The 23,212-nt window shown below is 42.6% G+C and overlaps 1 protein-coding gene across 2 annotated transcripts in view; it reads left to right on the forward strand.

The window, feature by feature from the left end:
• MMS22L (MMS22 like, DNA repair protein) overlaps positions 1–23,212 on the forward strand; it is a 105,062-nt gene that overhangs the window by 14,535 nt on the left and 67,315 nt on the right. For both annotated transcript variants that reach the window (XM_030198403.1, XM_030198405.1), the window contains exons 4-8: positions 3,951–4,003; positions 7,053–7,140; positions 11,843–12,020; positions 13,624–13,717; positions 22,609–22,739. In XM_030198403.1, coding sequence (XP_030054263.1) covers positions 3,951–4,003; positions 7,053–7,140; positions 11,843–12,020; positions 13,624–13,717; positions 22,609–22,739 — 544 coding nt within the window. The remainder of the gene's footprint in view (positions 1–3,950; positions 4,004–7,052; positions 7,141–11,842; positions 12,021–13,623; positions 13,718–22,608; positions 22,740–23,212) is intronic.

The raw sequence follows: 23,212 nt of genomic DNA on the forward strand, positions 1-23,212 counted from the left end.
TTGAAATGAGTAAAAATCGATTTACTTCTTCTCATTCTACACCACTCAGGATTTTGTAGACCTCAATCATATCTCCCCTCATCCGTCTCTTTTCCAAGCTGAAGAGCCCTAACCTCTTTAGCCTTTCCTCATACGAGAGGAGTTCTATCCCTTTTTATCATTTTAGTTGCTCTTCTTTGAACTTTTCTAATACCTCTATATCTTTTATGAGATACAGCAACTAGAACTGAACACAGTACTCAAGGTGTGGTCACATCATGGAGCGATACAGAGGCATTATAATATTTTTGGTCTTATTCAGCATTGCTTTCCTAATAATTCCTTTGTCTCAATCTATGCTTTTGAATGTGCTCTGTAATTTTGTTCTTTATAATAGTCTCTACCATTTTTCCCGGCACTGGCGTCAGGCTCACCGGTCTATAATTTCCCGGATCTCCTCTGGAACCTTTTTTAAAAATCGGCGTTACATTGGCCACCCTCCAATTTTATGGTGCCATGCTTGATTTCAAAGATAAATTACATATTGCTAACAATAGTTCCGCAAGTTTCCTTGGAACTTCAAGCTGCTTAGAAGTTGAAGGGGATAATGTTCATCCTTTATCCTGCTCTCTCATTAAGCACACCTGACTTACTTTCAGCATTGTCTACTGGTATTCCCTATATGTCCTCTTTCAATAGTATCCTTCAAGGATACTCCACACCAAACCATGCACTCCTGGGAACTGTCAGCTCCCCCCCTCCCACTCCATTCTAGTTTAAAAGCTGCTCTATTTCTGTAAGGGTACATCTCGGTGCAATCAGTGCTTATCATTTTCATGTAAAGGCTAAGCCTACCTCTATACAACCTCTAGTTGTTCGATTCATGAGAGGTTTGATGTTAAAGCTCCCAGTCAAACCTCCTACTGTGTCATGGGATCTCATTGTCGTTCTAATCCTGCTGGTGAGATCGCCGTTTGAGCCACTTAAGTGTTTGACCTGGAAAGTTGTATTTTTAGTGGTGGTCACTTCATCTTGTAGAGTCAGTAACCTTCAGGCCCTAGTAACTGATCCACCTTGCGTGAAATTTCATCACAATGGAGTAGTTTCTTTGCATACACCGTAAGTGTTTCTGCCAACATTTTTCCTAAAACCACAATTGTTCTTTTTCAGAAAGATACAGACTAACCCCTGACGCAGCCCTTTGTTGGGCGAAACACGGCCTGTGTCGGGCAATTGTCTCATATACGGTATCTTTAATAAAATACTTTTGATGTTATATCTATTTATTTTTTATTTGTAGCATTTATACCCCGCTCTTTCCCGCTCGATAGCAGGTTCAGTGCGGCTTACAGAGTATGGTACAAAGTATCACAGATACAATACAAAGTATGTTACAATGTATCACAGAGGTAATACAAAGTATGGTACAATGTATTACAGAGATAACATAGATATAAGAAAGGAACAACTGACATTTATAGGAACTTAGCACAACAATAAATTGATCTGCTGGCTCATTTTCCACGTTGGATTTTGCAGATCGTTTGCCTTGCTGTTTTTTAGGGCTAGCTCTCAGCTCTGCAGACTATGGCTTCTCCCAGACCAGTCCATTTTAGAGTGCTGGGCTTGGCCCTGCAGGGTCCCGCCAGAGGGGTGTGGGTCCCCATCCTTCTCCCCTCACTGCCCATACACCTTGTTTTGATTTGTTTCCCCAGGCTCTTGCAGCAACCAGGCAATACAGTTTTAATCTTGTTTGCCTGGTTTGGCTTCATTCGAAGTCCGCTTTGCAGCTTTTAAAAAGGAAAAAAAAAACACAGACAAACCCCACACACAAAAGAGCATGCCCCAGTAAGCAGGGGGGATGGTGGAGATGCCAGAGCCATGGGCCAAGGCAGCGGCCGGTTCAGTGTGCCCATCTTGTGACAGACCATTTCCGACTTTGAAAATGGACCCCGGGGTGGGGGGTGCCGGAATTGCCTTGCAGCGTCCCTGCATGGAGGCATCTGGACCCGTGGGAACAATAGCCATATGAGATTCTGCCATTTTCTCTTGCTGCAGTTTCTGTGCAGCAGGAGATTTCACAGCCTGCTGGGGGGGGGGGGGGTGGAATGGGACCTCAGAGTGGGCCCTAACATTTCTTGGCTCTTAAGCTTAACCCAAATGGTTAAGCAAGCAGTAGGGAACCTTGGAGCCTTCAGCGAGGGCCCTGCAGTGGGAACTGGGAGACTATGGAGACTTCAGGTGGCCCCTCGATGGATCCAGAGAGTGTCTGACCCCTAGTTTACTGTGGATGTGGATTTTGAGCAGGAGACTCCTCAAGAGAGGAGGATAAAGAGCAGTCCCACAAGATCTGGCTTTTCTGGTGGGAGGAGCTCAGTCAGCTGTCCTTTTGGGGACTATTGTTATTTGGGGAGGACGTGGAAAGGTTAGTGAAGATCGTGGGGGAGGTTCGGCCGGTCCATCCTGAGCTGCAGCAGAAAGGCTCCCAGAGGTCCTCAGTAGGTCAAGGTCGCTCCAAGGGGCGGTTTGTTTTTGGCTGGCTCGGTACTCAACAGCCCAGGCTTCGGGCGTAGGAAGGACCATCAAGCAGGATCCCCTTCAGGGCCTCAAAAGATCCTGAGTTTTGGGTTCTTCTGGCAGGGCCGGAGCTGCCTAATGTGGATGCACCAGGTCCCTCAGTGGTTCTAGTAGGGGAAGATTATCCCTCTTCTGCCACGAGTGGGCCTGCATCACCTCAGATCAGTGGGTTCTAGAGGTGTTCAAGAAGGGTTACTCCCTGGAGCTCATCCACTCTGTTCCTGATGCCTTTGAGCTCTCTCTGTGGCTTGGAGCTAAAGTGTCAGGCTGTTGCCCCTTACTCTACAGCATCTTCTCGAGGTGACTGAGCCTGTCCTGAAGGCCTAAGGCATTTATTCCATTTATTTTGTGGTCCCAAAGAAGGAAGGCTTCTTTCTGTCCATCCTGGATCTAAAAGGGGTGAACGCTTGCCTCCGTGTCCAGCACTTTCACATGCAGTTCCTGACCTCCTTGGACCTTATGGAGGCCTATCTGCATACCTCCATTTCCAATCATTACAAACGATTCCTCTGCTTTTGTGAGCTTTGCAGCTCTGAGCCATGCCCTTCAGGTTGACCACAACACCCCACTCCATTTCCTGCGGCACCAGGGCCTTCAGGTTCATCCTCACCTGGACGATTAATTCAGGCTGACTCAGAGGCAGAGGCCAGGCTGGCCACTTCTTGGGTCTGGGCTGAGTGGCAAATCAAGTCAAGAGTTACGTGCTCTGTTCCCAGGTCCTGGAATATCTGACAGTCCATTTCAACACAGCTTGGGGGATGGGGACGGGTAAGATTTCTGTCCCCATGCAACTCTCTACTATACAGCCTGACTAAAAGAAAGGAAATTCAGGTAAGATATAATTTCACCTTAACTCATTTTGAATCTTCATCGTATCTCTCTTTGTGCCCTAAAGACACCTGTTTGGTATTCTTCTGACCTATATATTAATAAAGTATGTTGAGTGGCGAGCACACCATAAAGTTAGGATATTACTAGTCTGTGTAATCCAATACTGGGCTTTATTTGCACTGTTGAGAAACATGTTCTGGAAGGCGGTGGGGAGAGAAAAAAACATTTTGGAACTTATCTATTTGTCAAGTTGTTCATTATGTAATGTTAGATTTCTTGCCTTACTTTTCAATAAGGGAGGCAATTTACCAAAGTTCTGCACTGGTGCAAAGGTTATTATAGTTTTGCAAATACTGGATGGTTTAGGCTGAGAGGTCTGGAGCAATTTTTATACTGGACCAAAACTGTGGTAAATCCTTTTTTAATATTTTCACACAAATTAAAGGTCCTGTTCATATATTATAAAAGATACAGAGTTTTAATATTTCATAATTTTCTTCCTGTAAGAATTCTTTATTAATAATCCTCTGTGAATAAATAGCCACTTGTCTTTTTCCTTTTAGACAACAAATATATAAATTGGAAAAGCTGGCCCAGGCAAATTCATGTGATTTTGGTAAGTTTTTAAATATGTGTGAAATATGTTTTAACAGTATTTTGACATGGCCCATGGTTAAAACCTGAAATACACTTTTGAGGGCATACAGTCATATAGTGGTATACTTTGTTCTCTGCTCACTGACGTGATGAATATGTGTAACTGTCTGGATGAAAGTTATTTGAGCGGTGTCTGCTGCAGAATAATGTCCATATGCTTTTCATTTTTGTCTCTCATATTTTATTATATGTATTTGAGTAATATGACTTTTTTTTTATTAACTTCATTCTACGCATGACTTGACCCTAAAGCGGAATACAAAAAAAGTGTAATCACAATGCATAGTTACTTGCATAAAAGTCCTTACAATAGTAGTTTTACTTAATACACAGAACTTTGAATGAAAACATCTAATTTTGTGATTTAAAGGTCCTTCCCATATACCTGAATGAAAAGGCAGGCTTTCAGCGCTGCGTACGTCTAGTAGCGCTATAGAAATGATAGTAGTAGTAGTAGTATTTTCAATGCTGTTAATTTCTAATAATATTAGATCTGGCAAGTCTAATATTCAGAGGTACTGGCATCAAAAGCAAAATGTTATCTGTATAGGACAATAACAATTTGCCTGTATTGAAACATGTTGCCTAAGGAAGACATAAAAAAAATTAAATAATACAGGGGACTGAGGGATGGAGTGGACTTGGATGCGCCCAGGTTAATGACAGCTCCATGATTTAGCTATAGAGTAAAGATATATCATGTACCTATACCGGTTATTAGCTATATTATAGGAAGGGTGGGGGGGAGGGGGGCACTCCAATTGAAGCATGGTTAAGTTGTGGTTATCAGCATTTGTTATAAATATGTAAAAACCTTAATAAAAATATAAAAAAAAAATAATAATACAGGGGACAAAGGTGAGCCCCGGGGAACACCACAACCCTGCCTATACTGTTCTCACACTCTGCTTCTGTGTACACCTATCTGTAAAATACACTCTATGTAAGATGTATGTGTATTTACAGAATAGTCCTTAGGTGGAATTTTGGCATGTATGCATGTGTATGCTTCTTTTCTAATTAAATACAGTTGATTATCCAACTTAATGGGACTGATAGGTTGTTAGATAATTGAAAATTCAGATAATACAGAATAAGTGAAAGAGGGATAAAATGGAAGTATACATATTTGAAAAGAGGAAGCAGTAAAAAAGAGTTTAAAATTTAATGTGCCCAAGAGTCTTACCTGGCATGCTGCCTTTTAACCAAAGTGATGCTGGGAAAGACAGAGAAACCCGCATGCATCTCACTGATAATGAAGTGACATGACACAGGGGTGTCGGGTAATCCAGAACAGGTAGCAGAAGAGAGAGGGTCCAAAGGTACACAAGCAAAGACAACAGGAAAAAAGTACACAAGGGCCTTCAAGAGTGAGACATCAAAAAGCCTTTAATAAATTGACCCAACACGGGCCATATTTTGATGTGTATACACCTGCGTCAGTGGTCAAACGTGGTCAAGGCACTTGAAAACAGCCAGACAGAACTCTCTTGTTCCAAACAACAACAAGGATGCCTACACATGTTGCCAATAGACGTTGCTTGAAGTAAGGTTTATTTGCAGAATCAATTGTGTTAGCAGACGCTGTAGTTTTCAGCAGAAACCGCCAAAAAGAACGTTGGATAAAATGCGTAATCAACATTTAACTGTGAACATATACTTTTACAGAATTGCCATGCACCTGAGATAAATGTGAGGCTAGGGCCCAGCTTGCTGCAAGTACCTTGTCTGCTTGAAGGTTCAGGGAAAGAGGGGAAAACAATCAGAAGTAAAAGGTCCCATTTGTATGAATAGTAAACGTGTACTCTCATGTATAAGAGGAAGCAGAATCTACCTAATTTTGTTTTGTTCTGTTCATTTATTAGTTTTATGAAGGAATTGTGGTCCCAGAGTGCTATATAAAAGACTGTTAGAGGGAGAGGTTGGACAGACCGGCAATACATCTTCTAAAATTACAATACGCTAAAGGGTTGGAAAGAATTCCAAGAGTTCTACGCCACATGCTTTCCCTAGTTGTTAGTCATGCTTTTGCTTAATTACTTTATGCATGTACTAATGTTTATGTATGCGATATGTATAGAGAAACTCAATTTGTGATAAAGATATCTCTATATATAAAAGGCAACTCCAACGTTCTATGAAGCCTCCAACCGGAACTTTGAAGCGGGCGAGATATCCGGTTTGCCCAAGAGTGTGTGCCCCGCCCTCGCGTCACAACGTGATGACGACGAGGGCGGAACAAACACACTCCACGAAACGCCATCTCCCCCTGCCCCTCGCTGGCCATTTTTCACATGCACACCGCATCGCGGAGCGCCAACGACAGCAGCGGACAGGTCCCTGGAGGGAGGGTTGGGGTACAGCTGGATCCCTGGCCATGGGTGGCTGCAGGGGGGGCCGGGGGATGGAGCGACAGCAGCGGGCAGGTGCCTGCCTGCAGGGGGTTGGGGGACAGCTGGATCCCTGGCCATGGGTGGCTGCAGGGGGGGGGCCAAGGGATGGAGCGCCAGCAACAGCAGCGGACAGGTGCCTGCCTGGAGGGGGGTTGGGGGACAGCTGGATCCCTGGCCATGGGTGCCTGCATGGGGGGCCGGGGAACAGGACGGTCGCTGGACACAAAAACCTTGCTAGCGCCCGTTTCATCTCTCAAAGAAACGGGCCTTTTTTGCTAGTATTCCATAAAAAAGAAACTCGCCAAAAAGTTTTATAATGGAAGATAGAGCTCTCCTTGCCCCAATAGCAAGAGTATATTGAAAACATCTCCAGAATATGAAATGAAGAACAGTCTGCTTATGTATTTCTAGATTTTTGTATGTTTCCTCGCTTAATAAAATGCTAGCAGAGCACCACGTCGATAGGGCAGGCACACTATTGTTAGAATTCAAATGAACTGAATAGTTTAGTAACCTGCAAATATCTTATTCTTTAAAAGGATGCTGTAGTTTATCTGTTAGACACTACTGTGGCTGCAGTTCTGCTAAATATCCACGATTTTTGTTGTTTTTCAGGCCAAGCTGCAAGCATACACCATGAAGCAGAAGATATCAGACAGCAGTGTATTGAATTTCTACATTATGTGAAAGTTTTCATCTTCAGGTAGAATACTGGTCACATTTATAGCTTTACTATCAAATGTACAGAACTTATTGGGGCTCATTTTCAAAGCACTTAGCCTCCCAAAGTTCCATAGAAACCTATGGAACTTAGCCTCCCAAAGTGCTTTGAAAATATGCCTCATTGTATACTAGCCTGTTTTACGTAAACTTTGCAAGTGAGTTGGTATTTGTTTCTATGAATTGCTGGATTCCATGAATGTATCAGAACAAGCAGTCCCAGAAAAGGCAGCAAGGAACTATAGAAGCATCAGAAAATAATACCATGCCGAAATTTGTTTTTGACCTGGTAGTTTTCTTCTGTACTTCATTGGCCACAAGATCAATCGGAACCAGTGCTAGGATCCTGGTGACATGAGCCTTCATTAATAGCTATCTACCTGGACTAGTCATTGCAGTGACTGTCCTGGACCAAGGGGGCTTTGCAGCAGGCCTCCTTCTGGAGCCCTATAGTCATTGGCTTTGAATCTAGGCTCTAGATGTTATCCTGAACAGTGGTCATGTCTCTTTCTATACAAACACTGCTTCTAAATCATTCATAGATTCAGCTCACTTGGGGATTGCTTTAGGGGCTTTCTGCATTGCTAATGAGTCATCAAGCTGGTCCATGTCAAACAATGTTTCCTTGTCTCCACCAGACCAGTCCAGAACCAACGGATTGTGCCTATCAAACCAGCAAATGGAGATAGAGGCTAATCACTTATGAACTCTGCCCTATAAAGGGCACCCTGCAGCCCAAACTCACCAGTTTTTCTCTATTTCCAGCAGGTGGTGATGAATTGACCATGCAGTTGGTTTGTTGTGGCCAACTTCTGGGCCAGTTGGAGAACTGTTGACCAATTGAGCACAGAGAAAGGGCAGGAATCCAGGGCTCAGTATTAAAAAATAAATAAATAAAGAGAGAGAAACCACAAGGGGAATTTTCAGAGGAGTCCGAGTCTTTCCCTATTTTCCCTGAGCTAGTCAGTAGTTTTTTGCTGGCTGTATCTTTGCTCCTCTTTATATTCCTTACATTTTAAATAGGAGTCAAACTGATAAGGATAGCGGTGCTGAACAGAACTCTTCCTCAGAAGAAGTAAATCAGTTTTCTCCGAGGACAAGCAGGCTGCTTGTTCTCACATGTGGGACGGCGGCCCAGGAATGGAGATTTTTCCAGTAAAAATCCACAAAGCTTTACGACAGCTACTAGAGCGTGTGAAGGACGCACTGCGCATGCGCGGTGGAGAGTGGCTGCGTGTCGGTCTCCCTCAGGCCCAAAGAAAGACTTAGGCGTCCTTCGCGTTCTTCTTTAGCGTTTTCTTTTCGTTTTACGTTGCCTTTTTGTCTTTTCTTTTTTTTCCAGTTAAAAAACAAACAAACCTCTTTTATCTTAGTTTTTTCCCCCCTCTTAAGTTTCCTTTTGCTTCCGTTGCGGCCTTCTTGGGCCGCACGACCGCGGTACTCCTTTTTGTTCCCTTGGCACAATCGAGCCTTTTGACTTTGCCGCCGAGATTTTTCCGCTGATGTCATCTAAGCCTCCCAGCGGCTTCAAGAAGTGTGCTCTGTGCCAGCGGTCGATCTCGGGCACTGACCCGCACTCCTGGTGCACCCAGTGCCTTGGGCCCGACCATCGCCCAGACGCTTGCAAGTTGTGTCTAAGTTTGAAAAAACGGACACAGGTGTCGAGAAGAGCCCTTTGGGACCGTCTTCGGAGCTCCGATTGATTCCTTGGCGTCGACATTGGTACCAAGGTCGGCGGCATCGACATCGGGAGCGCAGGTAATGGCTGTCCGGACATCACCACTAGCTGGGAGTAGCGAGCCGTCGAGTGGGTCTCCACCTGTCTCGAAGGCTCCTGCTGTGCAGGCCCACCGGGACCAACCCCTGTCGGATCCAACCCTGAGGAGGCGTGTGGATTTCACGTCCTCGTCGGCACCGAGGAGTACCGGTGACATGCTTCGAGTTGTGGTTGCAGCGTCGCTATGCAGATTAGGAGTGTATGTGTTCCCTTATCTCGACGATTGGCTGGTGCAGAACACCTCGGAGGCAGGAGCTCTACAGTCCATACAGATGACTATTCAACTGCTGGAGCTACTCGGGTTTGTGATAAATTACCTGAAGTCCCATCTTCTTCCAGTTCAAAAGCTAGAATTTATAGGAGCTCTGCTAGACTCCCAGACGGCTCATGCCTATCTCCCGAGGGCAGACAATCTTCTGTCTCTTGTCTCCATGGCCAGAGCGTCTCAGCAGATCACAGCTCGGCAGAAGTTGAGACTTCTAGGCCATATGGCCTCCACAGTTCATGTGACACCCATGGCCCGTCTTCACATGAGATCAGCTCAATGGACCCTAGCTTCCCAGTGGTCTCAAACTGCAGGGAATCTAGAGGATGTGATCCAGCTGTTCACTGATTTTCACAATTCCCTTCAGAGGTGGACAATTCGATCCAATTTGACCTTGGGACGTCCCTTCCAAACCATCATATAATAACCCCCAACTCTATTACACTAGTTGATGGGAGGTTGCATTACAAATCACCTTTCCCCCAGAGAACTGGGTGAAGGGATACCGATACTTGCTGAAACCATCACTGGCTCAGTGTCTTGTAGAAAATGGTTTTAAAATATTGTACTGGTGGTACTATACTCCTGAGCGCTTCCAACAAATCTGCTCCCAGGCCTCTGCTGACTGTTGGCGCAGCTGTGGAGCTAGAGGCACCTTTCTTCACATCTGATGGACATACCCAGTGGCTCAGTCCTACTGGGCGCAAGTGATTCAGCTGGTTCAGCCACTTTTACAACAACAGTACTCATGCAAAGCAGAATACTGCCTATTACACTTTAAGCCTCCAGAAATCAATACCTCTCATCATAAGCTGATAATTATTTTTTTTTATTGTGGCAAAACTGGTTTTGGCTCACACCTGGAAACAACAGATAATTAACTTCTATGCAACCTATTCTTCAGAAAGTAGATTTTTTTGTTTCAAATGTCTAAACTCACAGCCATGAGACAGGGTCATCTAGTGTTATTTAATAAGTTATGGCAACCATATGAACTGTGGAAATCTCAATCAGCACCACCTTGATTCTGGTGGGAGGGGAGTGGGGGATGGGTGGGGAAGGATTATGTAGTGGATATGTTGTCTGGAAAAACTGGCCATGTTAATTGATTGTATGAGACGACGTTATCCTTAATAAAATATTTGCAAAAAAAAATATATATATAGAGAGAGAAAATAGCAATCATCAAAATGAATGGAAAAAAAAAAAAAGGTATAGTCTTGCAGTTATAGATCCAAATTCCAAACTGACACCCACCAAAACAACCGACATGAAATCATGGCTTATAGGTCAAAGATTTTAAGAAAGAAAAAACATTTTTAAATCAGCCCTAAATTTAACAAAGGAGGGTTCTAGCCTAAGTTGCAGTGGAAGCAAATTCCAGAGGGTAACTACAGTGACGCTGAATGTCAGCTGGTAAATAGTATCTTCTAAACTAATCTGAAAAAAAAGGGTGGGGGGGGCACCAGTAAATTTTGCTCAGAGTACATGAAGATAAGTAAGGAACTAATGGGCAGATTATTGGAAGCTAACACGGGCGCTAGAGGGCAATAGCGCCATACTAGCACCTGTGTTTGCTCCCGCCTGATGATCAGAGCTGGTGAGTGCGTGTAATAGCACGCTTGCCAGCTCTGAATGCTAATTGCATGCAAATGCATGCAAACAAGGGTCTCCCGCATTCATCCCTCATGATCAGTGAGCAGTGCGCCAAACAAGGGCAGTGCTACCACTGCAAACCTTACGCCAGCTAGGAGCTGGCGTTAGGGTTTGCTAATGAGGGAGACCCACTGAAGAGGTTTGACAGGTCTGGGATTTTCTCTTGGACCTGTCAAACCTAAGCCCACCCCCCAAAAACACAAGACCTGGAGTTCCGGGGGACCTCCAGGCCCCCCCAAAACACAAAAACCCTGCTGATCCAGTGAAAGTGCTAGCTTCCTCACCTCCCACCCACCCCTACATCAAACAAAAATGCCCTGGTGGTCCAGTGGGACCGCTTTCTATGCACCCCCCTGCAGCCTACCTCTCTGTGGTCCCATATGTGGAAGTTGAGCCCCACCTAGCGCATCCCAGGATGCATCGAGCAGGGCAGGACACCACCATTTTGGGAGGTAGAGAGTGCTAGTCCCTTCCTTCTCCCACTACTACGACCATGGAAAGATAGGCTACCGGGGGGTGGGGGGGGGGGTGGATAGATAGTACTCCCACTGGACCACCAGGGTTTTTGTGCTTTGGGGTGGGGAGTGGACCTCTAGATCTTGTGTTGGGGGGGGGGGGGGGGCTTAGGTTTGACAGGCACAATCCTCCTGCAGAAGTAGCCCTATGATTAGAGCTAATAGCGCACATAAATTTGCATGCTGTTAGCTTTGATCATAGGAGCGTTATAGCCCCACGCTGTTCCGACACTATTTTTAGAGCGCAGTTTGGAACAGCGCGGGACTTCTGATCATCAGCCTAAAAATAGCAAAATAAGAAAAAGTGTTCATCAGAGTGCAATATTTTGTAAACTAGTTTGTCAAGTTTAAAATTGCTTTTCATAATTGCTATCTAACATTTTAACAGCTTTATGGCTCTGAGATACCTTTCTTGGCAAAGAACTGATGTTGAATTGTATCTTTTTAATATTTCCTTGTTACTAAATTACAGGTATCTGGAACCACAGAAGTCATTGGATGATAAACCACTTCACCCCTATGAGGAACACGAGGCCCAACTACCTTCTGTACTAGTAGAAGAGCTTTATGCGTTGACTTTGTACATTGGGCATCTGTGTGAACTGCCCAGCAACATCTTAAGAGCATTTACAATGCAAAACCAAGGAAAGGTTTGTTTATTCTTTAATATACCTTCTTATACATTTTTCCAATAAATCAGCTGGAAGCAGAGTGCCTAGTCAAGGTAGGAGGTTGCATATGTTGGAGGTAAAAATCAGGCCCATGGTGGTCAGTTTATATTTTAAACTAGACTTTGAGCCCGTAAAAACGGGCTATTATAGGAAGGGGGGGTTGAAAGGCCCGCCCCCCCCGCCGAGTTCGCCGCTGCCCCCCCCCCCCCGAGTTCGCGCCCCCCCCCCCCCCCCCCCCCCCCCCCGAGCCGTCACCACCCACCTTCCACCCGGCCGGGCCCTCGCTCCGCTATTGAAACAGCGAGGGTCCGGGAATGCAGCACTGAGCTCTGCTGAGCTGCCGACGTCGGCCTTCGTTCTTCTTCTCTGCCTGTCCCGCCCTCGTGTGACGTAACGTCGTCGAGGGCGGGACAGAGGCAGAGAAGAAGAAGGAAGGGCGATGTCGGCAGCTCAGCAGAGCTCAGTGCTGCGTTTCCGGACCCTCGCTGTTTCAATAGTGGAGCGAGGGCCCGACCGGGTAGAAGGTGGGTGGCGGCGGCGACTCGGGTGGGGGGAGCGTTAGACGGCGGTGTCCCTCCCTCAGCAATGCGCAGTACAGACCCTCTGTGTTCTGCCCCCCCCCCCCCCCCCCGTCATCACGTATTGACGTGGGGGCGGGGCAGAGAAGGTCTCTACTGCGCATTTGCGAGTGAGTACGGTCACTCGCCGTTTATATGTTTGATGCCGACTGCCATGGTTAAAGAAAAAAAAAAAACATATTCAGCACCAGTGGTGGTGATATTCAGACCACTAAACAGATTAAATTAGGACAGTCTTTTTGCTGTCCTAACTTCACCCAATTGGCGGTCTGCATATTGTCATTAGGAGATCATGGGTTTAATATAGCGCCTTTCTGTAGTATAACCAAGCTAACCTTCAGCTTTTTCCAAGCTCCACCTATGAACCACCCTGGCATTATCTGGTTAACACTGGGGCAGTCAGGAAATACTCAGTGGCACTATATGGTCAGTACCAGTTAATATTCCTGTTGCTAGCACTTAGCATGTTTTCCAAACCAGATAAGTGTTTTTGATCATTGGAATATCAGAACTTGCAATGACTGAGACCTTTAAGGTTCTCTTTGAGAGAGGAGTGTTTGCTATTATTTTTATTTATTGCATTTGTATCCCACATTTTCCCACCTCTTTGCAGGCTCAATGTGGCTTACAATACATCATGAATAATGGAAATATGTAAGAAAATATATAATTAGTATAACAGAAGGATTTTGGGTAACATAATAATGATGAAACAAGATAGTAGTTTGACAAACATATTTTGTATGGCAGTTCTGGATATGTGTAGGAGTTCATGTTTGTTGATCTTTGTGGTAAGCCTTGTTGAAGAGATGGGTTTTCAGTAGTTTTCAGTAGTTTACATTAAAATGGTCATAAAATTATGACTGGCAATAACATTTCTGGCATAGCAACTGCTAAACACCTTTTCTGTAGAGTCCATGCAATATGTAGCATTAACTGGCTCAGAACTTTTTATTTTATCAAGAAACATGTAGGATTGCTTGTAAACATACCTTTAATCACAGGTGTTTCCACCATCATGGCACTTAATCCACCTTCATTTGGATATCCATTGGTCTGTTCTGGAAATTCTTCACATATTGGGAGAGAAGATGCTTGGTAAGCTTCTGTTTCATTTTTTTCTGTGCCAATGAATTTCTTTTAACTAGCAATGCTTGTTTATTGCAAGTCATGGGGTTGATGTAGTGCAGGGCTCCTGTTTTTTTTTTTTTTTTTTTTTTTTTGTCGAAAAGGCTGTGTCTGCTATAAGGACAAATCCAGATGGTGTTAAGGGTGCACCAAAGGGGAGGAGACTTTCATCCAGTCAGCAGGAAAATCCACTTTACTTGAGCAATCTTTCTTGAGCAGAGGTAGAGTAAGAAAATGCCACAAAAAATGTCCCCCGTCTCCAAATATGCGAGTCCAGTAACTGATATGTTTTTGTTTGATGTTTTCATGCTCGCATCCTCAGGGAAGTATGTATTGATGTGTATTTGTTGTTGAGCCTATAGGCATCATGAGAGTAAGAAGGTTGTACTACCAAGACCAAATGTTAAATCTTGTTTCCACAAAGTTGGAGGGTTTTTGTGTGGGGTTTTTTTTTTTTGCCAAAAGGCAGCATATTTTTTTTTACTATAAATTTAATTTATTTCAGTAGCCTTATTTTGACATAAAAGTACATCTTCAGGCAGGCAAAATGCATCTTCTCTACAGCAGTTTTTAATCCAGTCCTTGGGGCACACCAATCCAGTCGGTTTTTCAGAATATCCACAGTAAATCATATGTTCAATTTGCTTCTACACCTAATTCCTCCTATGTTCATTTTACTTATCCGTTAACCCCATTAAAATTACGTTTGCTACAAATTGTATATTCTTCTTACAACTTGTAATTTGTTTTATTGTTACTATGTAAGCCGCATTGAGCCTGCCATGTGTGGGAAAGCGCGGGGTACAAATGTAATAAATAAGTATGCATGAGAGAAAATTTGCATGTACTACCTCCTTGGTATGTCTGTCTTTTCTTTTTTTTTTCCATTTTATTTTATTTTTTAATTTTTTATTTTGCAGAAAGTTTTTATCTTTAGTATACAAAGATTGATACTTAAGGAAAATCAGACATATATCTTTAGCATCAAAAGGCAAAATACATAAATAAAGAAAAAACAATAATAGTCCTCTTTAGACCACTTTCCATTTTATCAATGTTCATTCAAATATAAAAGTATCAAAGATAAGTAGAACAATGATTAACGTATGTAACAAACCAAGAACTAGTTAAATATTGCTGCTATAAAAATGCATGTTATAAAGGTAAGAAAAACAATCACCAGTCTCACAATCCAGGAGTTTGAGGGCAATGGTTGTCCAAGAGAGCCCAGGATGTAAGAAATAAGGCAGATATACCACCGTTATGTCTTCATATTTTCTATAAGCACACGGGGTGTTCCACCATTTATGATAAGAAACGTTCCAGTTATTTTTCAATGAAGAACAATGGTATGAATGGCTAAAGCAATCATTATATTGAACAGTTTAGTGGAATTTGGGTTGATCGAGAGATATCTGAAGAAAAGGGAAATGGGACTTGATATGCCGCCTTTCTGAGGTTTTTTTTTGCAACTACATTCAAAGTGGTTTACATATATTCAGGTACTTATTTTGTACCAGGAGTAATGGAGGGTTAAGTGACTTGCTTAGAGTCACAAGGAGCTGCAGTGGGACTTGATCTTAGTTCCCCAGGATAAGAGTCTGCTGCAGTAACCACTAGGCTACTCCTCCACTAGCAACATTTCATGTAAAATCCTGCCCTTGCAGGTGAGCAACGTGGCCGCGCAGGCTTCTGTTTCTGTGAGTCTGACGTCCTGCACATACGCAGACTCACAGAAACAGAAGCCTGCATGGCCAATCTGCAAGGGCAGGCTTCTACATGGAATGTTGCTAGTGGAATAACAACATTAACATTCCATGTAGAATCTCAAATAGTAGCAACATTCCATGTAGACTCTCAAATAGGGAAAGGGAAATGGGACTTGATATAGTGCCTTTCTGAGGTTTTTGCAACTACATTCAAAGCGGTTTACATATATTCAGGTACTTATTTTGTACCAGGAGTAATGGAGGGTTAAGTGACTTGCTTAGAGTCACAAGGAGCTGCAGTGGGTCTTGATCTTAGTTCCCCAGGATAAGAGTCTGCTGCAGTAACCACTAGGCTACTCCTCCACTAGCAACATTTCATGTAAAATCCTGCCCTTGCAGGTGAGCAACGTGGCCGCGCAGGCTTCTGTTTCTGTGAGTCTGACGTCCTGCACATACGTGCAGGACGTCAGACTCACAGAAACAGAAGCCTGCATGGCCAATCTGCAAGGGCAGGCTTCTACATGGAATGTTGCTAGTGGAATAACAACATTAACATTCCATGTAGAATCTCAAATAGTAGCAACATTCCATGTAGACTCTCAAATAGGGAAAGGGAAATGGGACTTGATATAGTGCCTTTCTGAGGTTTTTGCAACTACATTCAAAGCGGTTTACATATATTCAGGTACTTATTTTGTACCAGGGGCAATGGAGGGTTAAGTGACTTGCCCAGAGTCACAAGGAGCTGCAGTGGGAATCGAACTCAGTTCCCCAGGATCAAAGTCCACTGCACTAAACACTAGGCTACTTGTCCACAAGGAACGAAGGGTATTAATTTTGTAGGATAGTTGGACCGTAAGTGAGAAAATTGATAACATTTTATCCCGTACTTGGAACCAGTAAGATTTCAGATTGGTGCAGTAAAGCAGCATATGGGATAAGGTTTCTGATTCTTCTTGGTGTGACCAGCATTTGTCTGATGTAGTCTGGGGCAGTTTTGCCAGCTTGAGTCCAGTATGTTTTGTGAATATGAAGTAAGAGGATTGTAGTATTGCAGCAGATAGAAATAGACAGAGTTTTGGACCAATAAAGTTCTTTCTGTAGGTGACAATGAGCTGCCTAAATCTTTCTCCCAGTCTGCAATTAAATGTGAGCAGGATTGAGTTCTCTTTAATTGGAGAGATTTGTACACCTTGGAGGCAGGTTTCGGGGATTGTAACAGAGCTTGGCAGAAGGTTGGAAAGTCTGAAGAAGTTGGTGTATTTGGAAAGAGTATATGGGCATAATGTTTCTCATTGTAGTTGGAGATCAAATTGAGTGTAAAAGTTCTGGAAAGAAATCAATTTGCAATCTGAAAGTAATTGGGTAGGAGACCAAACTTTGTGAACATTTATTTGCAGTTTTGCAACTGGTAAATGTGCAATTAAACCATAAGGAGACAACCATTTGAAATCCAGGAAAGACATAACTTTGTAGTGTGATGTGTGTTTTACAATAATTTTAGACTGCAGAAAGGAGCCCCATTATGTTGTAACATGCTGGTACAGGAGGAGAAGCTGAGGACCTAGCAAGTCTGACAGAGCTAGATAAAATTCTATGGTTAGGCCACCATTACTCGAAATTTTGTTTTTGGGCATTTCTTTCATGGCAGTTAGGATTTCTGATAAGGAGATAATTGATTTCAAGGTTTGTTTGTTATGGATGATCCATATTATCCATAAATTTGCTAAAATTTTAATTAGAATGACTAATTCTGAATCATATAGGGCAATTGTTCCTAAACCTGGTCCTGGAGGCACCCCAACCAGCCAGGTTTTTAGGACATCCACAATGAATATTCATGACAGAGATTTTCATGAACTGCCTCCACATCTCTCTCATGAATATTCATTGTGGATGTCCTGAAAACCTGACTGGCTGGAGTTGTCTCCAGGACCAGGTTTGGGAACCACTGGTATAGGGATTGATAATAGTTTAGGAATTGTAGAGCAATTTGTGAGTCAGTAAGTGCCATTAGAATCTATAATGTAGGATATATGTGTATGATTTTGTTTTGATTTCGGATATTGAGCTAGCATATGTCCTGATTTCTCTGCATAGTAGGAGGATTTTTGTATGTTTCTTTGCTTAAAATGGTATTATATGTATATTTAGTTGAGAGAAGCAGATGATAAATGGTAGGATTTGGGGTTTTTAAGTATGTCTTCTAAATTGTTTATATCTTTTTTTTTTTTTTTTTTGTTACATTTGTACCCCGCGCTTTCCCACTCATGGCAGGCTCAATGCGGCTTACATGGGGCAATGGAGGGTTAAGTGACTTGCCCAGAGTCACAAGGAGGTGCCTGTGCCTGTGCCTGAAGTGGGAATCGAACTCAGTTCCTCAGTTCCTCAGGACCAAAGTCCACCACCTTAACCACTAGGCCACTCCTCCACACTCCTTCTCACTCATCATTCTCTTTTTCTTTTTATTGATTCCTGCCATGTAGCTAATGATAGTGCCTCTTGTAGATGCTTTATAAGCGTTCCACCATATATGGATAGGATGATTTTATATATAGTAACATAGTAGATGACGGCAGGTAAAGACCTGCACAGTCCATCCAGCCTGCCCAACAAGATAAACTCATTACGTATGGTATGTGATAATATGTATACCTGGTCTTGATTTGTCCATGCCATTTTCAGAGCATAGACCTTACAAGTCTGCCCATAGTTGTAGTTGAAATAATCAATAGTAGATTGGCATCTATGATACAAAATTAGTAACAATAAGCAAGGAAGAGTTAAACCCAAGGGGAATTTTTGCGGGGGTGGCTGATACCTGATATGGACAATGAAATTACAGAATGATCTGATATAGTTGTGTCATGAATAGATGTATGTGTTATATGAGGGATAAGGGATTTACACACTAGAAAATAGTCTATTCAGGAGTAGCTTAAGTGGGGAGGGGAAAAAGTGCATTCTTAGCCTGTCGGGTTAAAAAGTCTCCAAGGATCTTCAAGACCCAAAGAGGATTTGAGGGATCTAGTGGCTACACCTGCCTTGGTCTGATGGTAAGGGCTAGTTGAGTGTCTGTCAAGAGTGTTGTCCTGGATCTGGTAGAAGTCCCCACCTAGTATAATATATGCAAAGTTAGCATTGGTAATTTTTGAGTTAATGGTGTGGAAGAAGTCTAGGATGTCTCTATTAGGTGTATAAATGTTTAGAAAGGTTGCGGGACCACAGGCAAAAAGAAGAAAGGAGTAGACCAATGCAGTTCCAAAATGTGTATTTTATTAACTAAAATAAATCAACTTTGTATAGCTGAAAAATTGACTCAACGCAGACTTGCGTTTTGGCGCCACATGCACACGCCTCAGGAGTCAAATAATATAATCATTCAAAGTTGATGGAACAATTACCCAATAAAGATGCAGGCAAGAAATATCCATGGCTACACAAAGTGTAAAATAGCAAGAAACGTTGTCAGTGGATGCTTCTATTATAGCCCATCTTCCTTCTGTGCCATTAGACTGTTTAATAAGATTTAGCTGTGCATGTTTATGGTTGCCACCTAGAGTAGGATTTGCGAGGTTGGTACCCACTAATGACTTCTATCTTTATAAATGTTGGATTTAGATATTTGTAAGAGGAATGGAGGTGACATAAGATTTGTTGTCAAACTGAGAGGTTTGTCTGATCACCAGAACCTAATATCCGAACATTTAAATTGATGATTTATCATACTCTATTGTCGAAAATACCATAGAGAGGTGGGGAAAGCACTAATGTACAAAATATGATGACGGAATGAACACTAAGAACTAAAGAAAATTACTTGCACCTGAGTTGTGTACATTCAAGGAGAGATATGTGTACATTGTGAATAGTCATCAATAAAAAATTGTCGAATCTAATAAGATTTAGCTGTAGTGATTTCTAGTATAGAATAACACCACTTTTCTTTTTGTTTACTGCAGCAGAGCTTTATTTATTTATAGTACATTTCTACCCCACATTTTCCCACACATGCAATAATCGTGTAGTTTTTGTCTGAGAAGATGCTTAGTCTGCTTCAAACAAATGAGTCTCTTGGAGAAAGGCCATATCCGCTTTAAGTCTGCATAAATATAGGTAATTTTTTTTTCCATTTAATAGGGTTATTTAACCCTTTAATATTAATGGAAACCAATATCATCTAAAAGGTTCATAGTACCGTATTTTTCGGACTATAAGACGCACTTTTTCCCCCCAACATTTGGGAGGAAAATGGGGGGTGCGTCTTATAGTCCGAAGGTAGCAATTCCGGATCGCCCTCCCCCCGAGTTCGGGATCGCCCTCCCCTACTCACATCAGCGATGTTCCCTGGTGGTCTAGTGACGTCGGGGCAGGAAAGAGCCCCCTCTTTCCTGCCCAGCGCGCTGCTCTCCGTCCTCCTGTATGCTGCCTGACGGTCTCGGCGAGATTCAAAATGGCCGCCGAGACTCTCGGCGGCCATTTTGAATCTCGCCGAGACCATCAGGCAGCATACAGGAGGACGGAGGAGGACGGAGAGCAGCGCGCTGGGCAGGAAAGAGGGGGCTCTTTCCTGCCCCGACGTCACTAGACCACCAGGGAACATCGCTGACGTGAGTAGGGAAGGGCGATCCCGAACTCGGACAAGACGCACCGGAGCACCTAGGTTTTAGAGGAGGGAAAAAGGAAAAAAAAATTTTTTCCTATTTCCCTCCTCTAAAACCTAGGTGCGTCTTATGGTCCGGTGCGTCTTATAGTTCGAAAAATACGGTAATTCTTCCTTGTGAGAAGATGATTCTGAGAAAAACACCAATAATATACTGAGATAAATGCACCTCTATAGCACTTGAATAAAATATCTTACATAACTGAGAAGCACAAGAAAACAGTAATAAAGGAATGGCATCAAGGTGAAATAAAGAGGTGCCAGCAAGAGAAAAGCACATAAGGCAGCAGACAGATGAGCCCACCATATAAGTGCTGGTAAGAAAAATAATTAGGTGCAGATTGTTGGATAATTGAACTAACCTTCTGTACTGTAAGAATAAGATTAGCAAGAAGAAATGCATCAAATTGTGAGTAGTGATATAAGGCTTATATTACAAGGTAAATAGAATAAAATTGAATTGCATAACATTTAACTAGAACTATATTCCTGAAAAAATGAGTGTGTAAGTTCAGACTTCCTAAGAAATTCAAGAATGAAAACCTTCAGCTAGGTTGCAGTCAGAATGAGTCCAGAAATTGTTTTAAAGCAGTTAGATCTTCAAAAGAGCGGGTTGTACTCTGAACCGTGACTTGTAGACGTGCTGGATACATAAGGCTGTATTGGGCTCCCAAGGCCTTAAAACGATGTCTCTCAGCGAGGAGCTGTTTCCTTCTTTGGACAGTTTTTACTTGGATCGAAGGTCCTTATTTTCCAGGATCTATCATGTTGAATTGGAGGTTAAAGTTTAGCTTTCTGAAGGAAGCCGAGTGTTTGTTGGTATCGGAGTATTCTGAGAATGAAGGGTTGAGGAAAGGTTGTTGTGGCAAGTTTTCCAGACAGTATGCTATGCGCTCGCTCCATTTCAAATGGAGTCTCAAATTAGAGATGGTAATAGCTGCTCAAAGAAAGAGATTTATTTATTTATTTATTTATTTATTTATCAATGTATTTATACTCCACATTATCCCCACAAACATGCAGGCTCAATGTGGCTTACAAAACCAGAGAGAGAGATCTCTGGGTGATATCAGAGACAAAAGTGCAAGAAAGAAAAGACACTTTACATAGAACGGTACAAAAGAATGGGTCCAACCAGAAGCCACGTTTGCATGCTGGCAGGGGTTATAGTCCTACATAGGTCTTGTAGAAAATGCTTTTGCAAACAGATGCGTTTTTAGTTCCTTGCGAAAGAGAAGGTAGTCACTCAGACTGGTTATGGCTCTTGGAAGTGCATTCCAGTTTAGCGCACTGATGAATGGAAAGCTTGACGCCTGAATAGAGCCATGCTTACATCCTTTCCAGCTTCGATCTGAGCCTTCAGCGCCTTCCTTGATTCCTAAGATCCTTATATTGTTTTTGGTGCATTCTATTAGGGTCTTTGAGATCTTTTTTTAATATAGATATTTCTTTTGATTTCTGCCTCAAGAGGCAATTTCCGCTGAATTGTTTTCACACTCTTGTGAGTTATTCGGTGCGCGCTTGTGTGGAAGAGAGATGTCTTCTCTTCTCGCGTTTAAAGAGTAGACATTGTCTTGAAGGTTGCCCTTAATAGAGTATTTTCATCCATTAGGCTTTGCAGCATTATATTTTCCAAGTCGGGGTATGATGCTGTTTTAGAGGGAGATGACTGATCTTGTCTCGGCTTTTTGGAGCTCAGGGATTGATTTTATTTAGAATCTGGTTGATAGATTTGTTAGTCATGATAAGACAAATTGAAGGTGGTTATTTTTGTAATAGGGGGTAAAAAAAATGGAGCAATCTGCTGGATTCTAATCCCATAATGGAGCTGAGAAATTAGGCAGCCATCTACTGCTGCACTCGCTAGTGCTCCCCTTGGTATGTATATCTATTTCATGCCTATTTATTGTGGATATCTTGAAAACCCGACTGGATTACTAACCCCGAGGACTAGGTTGAGAAGTACTGCTGTACGGTATAATTGTCAGCCAATTAATTTGAAAGAAACGGCATTAAAACTGTTTGGCCACTAGCATAAATCCAAACTGAAAAGTTCTCGGAGTCACTTGAGATAGTGGCATGTTTTGGACACATTTTCTCTGTAGAATATTATAATGTCGACAAAGAAAGCATGTTTGGTAGACTGAAGTATTGACTTCAGTGCTGCATCTGTTAAATGTCAGGTATTCAAAAGGCAGGGACTGTGGAATGGAGGGGAGAAAATGCGCAGGGGAGTAGTTCAGGCTTTCTTCTGAGTCAATCTCTTTTTCTTTTTTTCTTTTTTAATAACAATATATGCTTATTAAATAAAAGATGTAGAATTTACAAAACAACTGTATCCAAACAAGCATACAATGCCAATAGAAATTCAGCCAAAAGTAATTGCAAGATTACCCCCTCCCAACTAACTCCCCCCACCCCCATGTCCCTATAATCAATTATTGAATCAGTTTCTTAAGGGTTGCCATATTGTCTTGTTGGTGTTTCAGGGCAAGTTGTGTATGCTCATCAGTTTGTGAATATAACGGGAGAAAATCTGACCAACATCAGTCTGTTAGAAAATCACTGTGGAAACCTTATTTGTGACCTTATAAGTCTCTCAGTCATCAGATATACTAAGGTAAAATGTGAATTTATTTACTTTAACTATAAGCAGCTATTTTATTACATAAGAGCCAACTTGCAAAGGACTCAAATACAAAACAACCTATGCATCTAATTTCTCCTATATAAGCACACAAATATGGAACGCACCCCCAAAAGCCGTGAAAACAATTCACGACCACCTTCAGAAAATCAGTAAAAACCAATCTCTTCAAAAAGGCCTACCCTACAGATCCAACGTAAATCCCTACACCCGGCTACACAACAAAACCAATGATCGTATTGGACAATAAACAACCTCTCTCCCTCCGACCCTCATGGTGCCTGAAATACACCTACCTTATTCGATCACAACATAACCTTGTATTTGTTCTCTACCGTACTTGGCAAACGCCTTTACGGTACTGTGTAAGCCACATTGAGCCTGCAAATAGGTGGGAAAATGTGGGGTACAAATGTAACAAATAGATAAACATAGGCCTTCGATGC

Source organism: Microcaecilia unicolor, chromosome 3 (assembly GCF_901765095.1).
Source record: "Microcaecilia unicolor chromosome 3, aMicUni1.1, whole genome shotgun sequence".
NCBI classification, from domain to species: domain Eukaryota; kingdom Metazoa; phylum Chordata; class Amphibia; order Gymnophiona; family Siphonopidae; genus Microcaecilia; species Microcaecilia unicolor.